This window comes from Bison bison, unplaced genomic scaffold (genome assembly GCF_000754665.1).
Source record: "Bison bison bison isolate TAMUID 2011002044 unplaced genomic scaffold, Bison_UMD1.0 scf7180017864213, whole genome shotgun sequence".
In the NCBI taxonomy this organism is placed as follows: domain Eukaryota; kingdom Metazoa; phylum Chordata; class Mammalia; order Artiodactyla; family Bovidae; genus Bison; species Bison bison.
In genome coordinates, this window is record NW_011494785.1 from 11,129,200 (window position 1) to 11,137,378 (window position 8,179).

The following is an 8,179-nucleotide window of genomic DNA, read 5'->3' on the forward strand; positions in this document are numbered from 1 at the left end:
CCAACCTAGACAGCATATTCAAAAGCAGAGACATTACTTTGCCAACAAAGGTCCATCTAGTCAAGGCTATGGTTTTTCCAGTGGTCATGTATGGATGTGAGAGTTGGACTGTGAAGAATGCTGAGCGCTGAAGAATTGATGCTTTTGAACTGTGGTGTTGGAGAAGACTTTTGAGAGTCCCTTGGACTGCAAGGTGGTCCAACCAGTCCATCCTAAAGGAGATCAGTCCTGGGTATTCATTGGAAGGACTGATGCTGAAGCTGAAACTCCAATACTTTGACCACCTCATGCAAAGAGTTGACTCATTGGAAAAGACTCTGATGCTGGGAGGGATTGGGGGCAGGAGGAGAAGGGGACGACAGAGGATGAGATGGCTGGATGGTATCACCAACTCAATGGACATGAGTTTGAGTAGACTCTGGGAGTTGGTGATGGACAGGGAGGCCTGGCGTGCTGTGATTCACGGGGTCACAAAAAGTCAGAGATGACTGAGTGACTGAACTGAACTGAGAGATCCTCCCAGAACTTCAGGGTAGGTAACTGAGCTTCTAATATAACAACAAGAAATCAGGGTAACACAGATATTTAAGGCGACAGGGTCAATACTAATTCTACATTGGACGTCACGGTGCTATACTCTCAGTGATTCATTATACCTCCAGTAAGAATCAGATCAGGGCACGATGGTACAGGGGGCTTCCCACATGGCACTGGTGGTAAAGAACCCGCCTGCCAATGCAGGAGATGTAAGAGACCTGGGTTCAGTTCCTGGGTTGGGTAGATCCCCTGAAGGAGGGCATGACAACCCACTCCAGTATTCTTGCCTGGAGAATCCCATGGGCAGAGGAGCCTGGCAGGCTACAGTCCACAGGGTTGCAAAGAGTCAAACATGACTTAGCCGCAGCAGCAGTGGTGTAGCGGATACCAGAGAAGCTGGTCAGCATCAGAGACCTTGACCTTCTCGACTTTCACAGCCACAGGGCTCTGGCTCTTCATCCCTGCGTCTCAGACCCTCACCTGCAATGAACACACACCTTGTCTTGTCTACTTACTGATGTGGGCCAAGGCTCAAGTGAAGGGTGTGAACGAGCCCTGGGACATACAAGCATCGTCTAACATAAGGCCTTCTCTAATTTCGTGAAAGGCACGGCAATGGAGGTGACTGTAAGGTGTTACAGAACACGGCAGGGATAGAGAGCCCTGGGCCTGCTGGCCTGACTGTCTTAGGTAGTATTTCAGAGACTGTCCTAATATCTGGCTTTTTTCATTTCCTAATATAAAAATCTGCAGCTTGACATGTTAAAAAAGAAAAAAGCAAGCAAAGAATGATCCTTTTTCTAGATGATGAAAAATGTCTTTAATAAAAGGAATCATCTCCGTGGACATAAAAAGCACCTCTCTTGGAGCTGAAATAACTCGATTAGGAATGAAAATGTGCCCAGATTAATAAACAGATGAAGAATGCGGATCTACATGGCAACAAGTGATGCAGCAAGTTTTATGCTGTATGTTCAGTGCTCAAGAGGAAAGACTTCCAGGGGTGGAACACTGTTTACATAATCCTTATAAATATCTCTTCTTTTTATACTCACCACACTCTGGTGTCATTGTGTACAGCCGAGTGAAGAGAGGAACTCCCACTCACCTCTGAAACGCAAGAAGCGCCTTTCTCTGAAGGACCTCCTGCATCCCTCGCAGAGAAGCTAAGGAAAGGGTTCAGTTAGTCAGCGACATGGAGATCAGGGAGTTTTCAACAAATACCAAACATCACAAAACCACACACTTGACTGGATTAAGAGCCACAGATTCTGGGGGCCTACCTGCCCAGCCTGCCCCGGTGCTATAGAGGCTAGCAGACAAAGGCTAGGTCAACCTGAGGTCCTTACGCTTGGGCGTAACTGTGCAACCATGCCAAGGGGAGAATGGGCGGTGGCTGGTCAATCTTGGCACCCCCAGGAAAAGGGGCCCATCTTCAAAAGACCAGCTGGGAATTCCAGACAGAAAAACATTCTCAAGGGCAGGCATGTAATCCCCAGGTGAAGCACGATTCTGCCAAAATGGACTAGGAGAGATTCAAGCACCAGTGGGTGGATTAAACAGTCTTCAGAGAGCCTTCTGGCACCAAGAACCAAGGACACCAGCCTAAGGCCATGAAAGACAAGTTTAATTCACATGGGCAATGACCAGGACCTCTGATATCTTGATGTGAACCCCAGAGACAGACCAGGCAAGCTCAACAGTGAGACTAAATCAGCTCAACCCTTCCCCGGTATACAGCACATGAGAAACGGCACCTCAGAATCTGGTAGAGACTAAAAAGATACTTCTTGCTGCAACAACAGAAAAAGTCCTAGAGGATCCTGCTTATGGTTGCCTCTGGAGATGGCCCTTATCTAACAAATCCAACAAGGCAGAGCCCATCCTGACATTGCTCTGAGGATGGCGGAGGGCTGCCAGAACTGGATGTAGCTGAAACCTATGGCTAACTCAGAACAATAGTGAGCTAGAGGGAAGCAGAGGGGTGAACCAGGGGAACCACAGACACAGATGAACCCAACAGGGACATGTGACTCCCCCAAAGTTACAGGGCTAATCAGGGGTACAGACCAAACCAAGAATTTACATGGATAAATACAAGGTATTAAATTTCACTTCACTGAAAGTCTGCTATAGTTAAAAGATGTTTTGGGTATTGCCAGTATATCAAATGCATATGAAAAATTAGCAAAAAATCCATTACTGAAAATCAATGGATATGCAAAATTTCTCCAGGATCTTTGATATTTTAGAGCAGAGGAAAGAAAGATTTGGGGTAACATGTGAAATAAACTCTAGCAATATTATGAAGGAAGAAAAAGGAAATGAGTGCTAGGGTAGTGTTTTCTCTTAAAGGGGTTGTAATTGCTGGGGACACATGAAGGGCTCCCAGGTGGCTGGCAAAGTTCTATCTCCTGAGCAGGGTGGTGACTGTAAGAATATTTTCCCTTATACTAATTTATTGAGTTAGATAATTTTTGAGATTTTTTGGGGGGGGTATCTGTGTTACATTTCACAGCAAAACGTTCAAGAAATAATAGAAAGAGATCATAAAAACAATTTATCAATTGACCCTTTCTGTAAACATTGAATTGAAAACCTCATTAAGTGCAAAAAACACACTTAAGATTTGTTTTTAGCCAAGAACACATCTACTGAAGCAGTAAATACATCCAGAATGTACAGAGTCACTGCGTGTACTGTGCACCCCTGGACTACACACACACGCCTGTGAACTAAAACGTGCAAACGGAGGGGGCGGGCCCTGAGAACCCAAGGTGGGCTTTCTGGGGGAGGTGAGCCCCGAACACTCCTGTGTTCTTGTGTCTAAGACCAACATCCCTTCACATGGGGCGGGCTCGGGCCGGGGCTGGGGTACAGCTGGGTCAGGCCAGGTGGGTTGAGTCGTCTCTCATCGCACAGCTCTGGGCAGACCCCCCACATCTTCCAGCAAGGCTCCACCAGCACACGCCCCCGTGAAGAGGGGCCTGGGCGCCCAGGCCCAGGGCCATCGTCACCTGCTCCCCGTCTCTGCCCTGTCTGAGCAAAGAGGACGCCGGGGGCAGGGACCCCGGGACAGGGGGGCCCACCCCGTGCCCTCTGGACACTTGGGGGAGCGGCAGTGCCGCCAGCCCCCGTGGGCGGCCCCACTCACCGTCAGTGGCCTGCAGACTGTAGGTCAGCCCCAGGGCCAGGTAGCCTTTGGCCTTGAACTCTGACGTTTTCTCTCCCGCATCAACCACTGTTTTGGCAAACTTCTCAGCTTCTTCCAACTGAAAAACCAGATCAGTTAACAACAACAACAACCTGCAGAATTTCTAATGAGAGTTCCCAAAAGCATCCGCTGCCAAAGGTGATTTCTGATGAGTCACTGTTAAAATAAGTCCCCAGCCTTCCAGGGCCACTCTGGAGACTGCGTTCTCTTAATTTGAGCCTCTCAAACAGGCCTCAGGACCCCCACCTGGCCTTTTTCCTTTAAACTTCCCCGTATTGCTCTTCTGCCTCTTTCCCAAGGCCCCTTTCGCACTCTGTGGGGCTCTTCCGTCTCTGCTCTTCCCCAGCTGGCTCTGTGACGAGGCTGTGCTGGGCACTCGGGAGTTCCACACGTCTATGTGTGTGAGTTGTAAAGAACAAAGTTCTTGAAATGTTTTGTGCTTGAGTCTTTCCTGTTTAGCATGATACAAAGAGTCCTTTAGGCTTGGGTTTTCTCTCCTATAAGCTGTTAAAAATGTCAGAACTCCACTATGTATTTTATTGAGTTGGCCAGAAAGTTCGTTCAGGCCTCTGAACACAGGCCAGGAACCCGAATGAACTTTTTGGCCAAGCCCGTACAACGCATAGGACGTGGGTGTCACACCAGCAGCTTCCAGTGGGAAAGGAGTGCAGCCGCAGCCACGCCCACAGCAAGGCGGCCTTCCGCACAGCTCATTAGAGACACAAGTAGCAAGGTTTGTTCCTCTGGAGCATGGTAAGTATTGATATTATTGAAGCTGGGGGACAGCACATGGGTGATGGCTGATTACACTCTTTCCTTCTGTGGTATTTGGAAATTTTAATAATAAAAATACTAAAAAAACACAGAAATGACTTGCTATTCTCATCTTGAAAAAGAGGTTTATACAAGGCGTCATGGAGATGAACAGTGCCATCGCTGGAAGCTGTGTGGCAGAGTCACAGCTGGAAGCTGGCACGTTCAAAGTGCAAAGGTTTGGTCCCCGGCCCTGGCCCCCCTCAGAATCTGCCTGCTTGCCCCCTCGCTTGCCACGCCAAGCTGCTGAAACCTGCATGGGCCACACGACACCTTCACAGCTGTGTTTCAGGTGAGAACCTGCTCTTTCAAAATGCCTTTTTTCTTCCACATTTCCCGCCTCCCCCCACCTCTGATTCCCCCTCCGCTGGGTGAGAATAAACGGAAAAAAAAACAAGCAACAAGGACCATACTAAAAAACCTTAGCCAAGAGCCTCAGTCTTTCGAGCAACTTCTTATCACTAACCTTAACATGAAGTTAAAGAAAGACATTAAGACTCCACTGTATGTGACAATCATCTATATACCATCTCAGCAATAGTCTGAGTTTTCTAGCGTCTGCTCAAATGGTGTATTTCTGAGGAAGTACACCGAATCAATGGACGTGAGCAAATTCCGGGAGACAGTGAAGGACAGGGAGACCAGGTGTGCTGCAGTCTGCGGGGCCACAAAGAGCCAGATGCGACTTAGGGACCGAATAGCAACTGTTACAGATCGGGCTCTTCCCAAATTCTAACCTGAACAAGAACGTTTGAGAGGAAAGCCTCTGTGCAAGCAGAGGGGTGAAGGAGGCTGGGTTTACACATGAGCTAAGGCGGAGGGTGACTCTTGGCTTTACAGAAGAGCTCAGGCTAAGAGGGAACCGCTAAGGGACCAGCCCTTTCCGGTCCTGTATGACCTGCGTACAGGATGCATCTGAGTATGCGTTCCAGTTCTGTCTCACCATTTCTACCTCTGAAGCACATTCCCATGAAAAAGAAACACCTGGAGCTTTACTGATTCCCTGAAGTCCCTGGGGTGGGAGCTAAGGCCTGAGAAGGCCAGTGGCCCAGGCCAGGGCCCGGGCTCGAGCAGCCTTGCTTGTGTGCAGACGACGAATTGCTACTGTCTCCTCTCCACCCAGATGAAGGAGAAGGCCTCAGGGGCACTCACCCAGTGCAGGGAGCCCACGCACAGCTTGGCGGCCAGCAGCGGGATGGTGGCGTCGTCCGGCTTCAGGCGGATGCACTCCTTCAGCACCTTCACAGCACGCGCAGACTTGGCGAAAGGAGAGTGTCTCTGTGAGACTCAGCGTTTCTGACCAGAACCAAATACTGAAGTCTTCCCAGAGGGGTTTCTGATGAGGACACCCTCTGAATGAGGTTTTCCAACTTGGGCCCAACCAAGCAGGGGTCTGGGGATGGTGGTAACCAGGGTTGGAACTTTTGGGGGACTGGGGAGTAAACTGTCAAAGCAAGTGAAAATGCCTCCCTGGAATTGTTGCCCTCGCTTTATTCCCTACTTGTGTAGCTGCTGTAAAAGTAAGGAAAAGAAAAGACAGCGGAGATTTACGGTATTATAAAGAATAAACTACCCAGCTTAAAACGTGTGTGACTCTTTGCGACCCCATGGACTGTGGCCCACCAGGCTCCTCCGTCCATGGGATTCTCCAGGCAAGAATACTGGAGTGGTTGCCATTCCCTTCTCCAAGAGATCTTCCCGACCCAGGGATCAAACCCAGGTCTCCTGCACTGCAGGCATATTCTTTACCATCTGAGCCACCAAGGAAGCCCAATTTAAAGTGTACCATACAAAACATCTGTCTCCACTTGCCCCCAAAAAATCTTGTGTCTCAGACTTGACTATTTACTAAAGGGCCCAAATTAACAAGAAAAACAGTGGCCACTGTTGTTATTGAGTGTGTTCGTGCAGGGACTATTTTAAGCACCTTGTGAGTGTCATCTCACTACCTGATGACAAGTCTGTGAAGCTGGTACCACATGTCTGTGGGGTGGACACCGAGAGACCCACCGTGGGGCATGTGGGAGAGCACAGCACCAGGCCCCTCTCCACAGTCCTCACTTTCAACCACACACAGCCTCATACCATCTCTTGCTAAAGATAATTAATAGATGTGCCCCTCCAGGAACAGCTGACACTCTTAGACAAGTGAAAGGGGTCGGTGTGAAGAACCAACCTCAGTTTAAGCCATATCTTAATAAAGTTACAACAACTAGAAAAAACGAAGAATTTCAAAATTTTTCTCTTCAGTAATGTCTCCATGTTGGGCCCCACATAATTAAATGTGACCGTTCATTTCTGAATGACCAAGGAGAGTTTCAGAGAATTTGTGCAGACGTCTGCCGGGCACCACCTCATCCCATGAAAGTCAAGTTAACCATGGACGTGGAGGACCACATGTTGCAGGGGGAGACTCACCTTTCCAGCAGCCATGAGCGACAGAGCAAACTGGTACCAGAGATGGAACTCCTCGAAGGCAAACTTCATGGCTCTTTCTAAGCACTGGTTCGGAAAGAAGAAGGCAGACAGACGGGTGTGAGCTCCAGCATTGCGGCTGGACAGGTGTGAGCGTGTGTCTGGCACACGCAGGCAGGTCCCGCCAGATCGGCCTCCAGGAGCATTGAGCGCACCCTCCCGCAGTGAGCGCCCCCGCGGGCCCCTGGCCGCCACACACGTGCCAGAGGCCGGGACGGTCTGCAGCTGGCTGACACAGCCTTTTCTGGTTCAGTCTCAGCATGTTTTATTTACAGTCCATGTTATGCATCTTAGTGCATAGTTCTGAGAGTTTGGAAAAATGTATATAACAACGCAACCACCAATACAGACTAAATGAAGTGCAGTCCAATCTGCCACCCCTGCCCCCCAAATTCTCCTGTGTTCTTTTGCAGAGAAACTGTCCTGGTACTGCCTCAGCACCCCCCAACCGCACCCCCTGCCACTTCAAGACTGGAAACTACATTTGTCCTTATGACTTTTCCTTTGCAAGAAATGTCGTAGAAATGAAATCACGCAGTATGTAGCTTTTTGAGTGTGGTTATTTCCATTTAGGATAACTCATGTGACATTCATCTATTTGTACAACACAACCCTTGACCCCAAGGAGCTTTTCATGTGTACAGGGAAAGAGGAAGGTACAGTACACTGCTCAAACGCAAGGTCCTGACTGACAGGGCTCCCAAGAGGAGGAAACGGAAAGCCCTGCGAAGGTGGTCTTGGGGAACACGAATGGCATCCTGGAAGAATGCACTTGAGCTGGGCTTTCACGGATGAGAAGGGAAAACACACAGCTGGGATTTGGAACTGGTACTTCAGGGCGTCCTGGTGGCTCAGTCAGTAAAGAATCCGCCTGCAATGCGGGAGACCTGGGTTCGATCCCTGGGTTGGGAAGATGCCCTGGAGAAGGAAATGGCAACCCACTCCAGTATTCTTGCCTAGAGAACCCCATGGACAGAGGAGCCTGGTGGGCTACAGTCCACGGGGTCACGAGAGTTGGACACGACTGAGCAATACACCACCGCCACTCCCGGAAGAGGCCGGGCGCACAGACACGGAGGCAGGACCGCACGCTTCTGCGTGCCGGGGGCCCGCGGCCCAGGGTGACCCGCCAAGGTCTCC

General features: G+C 49.6%; 1 protein-coding gene across 1 annotated transcript in view; it reads right to left on the bottom strand.

Annotated features, from left to right (window-relative positions):
• The window catches only part of TTC7B (tetratricopeptide repeat domain 7B), a 248,432-nt gene that overhangs the window by 92,404 nt on the left and 147,849 nt on the right, over positions 1-8,179 (bottom strand). Inside the window, 4 exon segments of the mRNA XM_010845240.1 lie at positions 1,646-1,703; positions 3,692-3,809; positions 5,717-5,821; positions 6,983-7,066. Coding sequence (XP_010843542.1) covers positions 1,646-1,703; positions 3,692-3,809; positions 5,717-5,821; positions 6,983-7,066 — 365 coding nt within the window.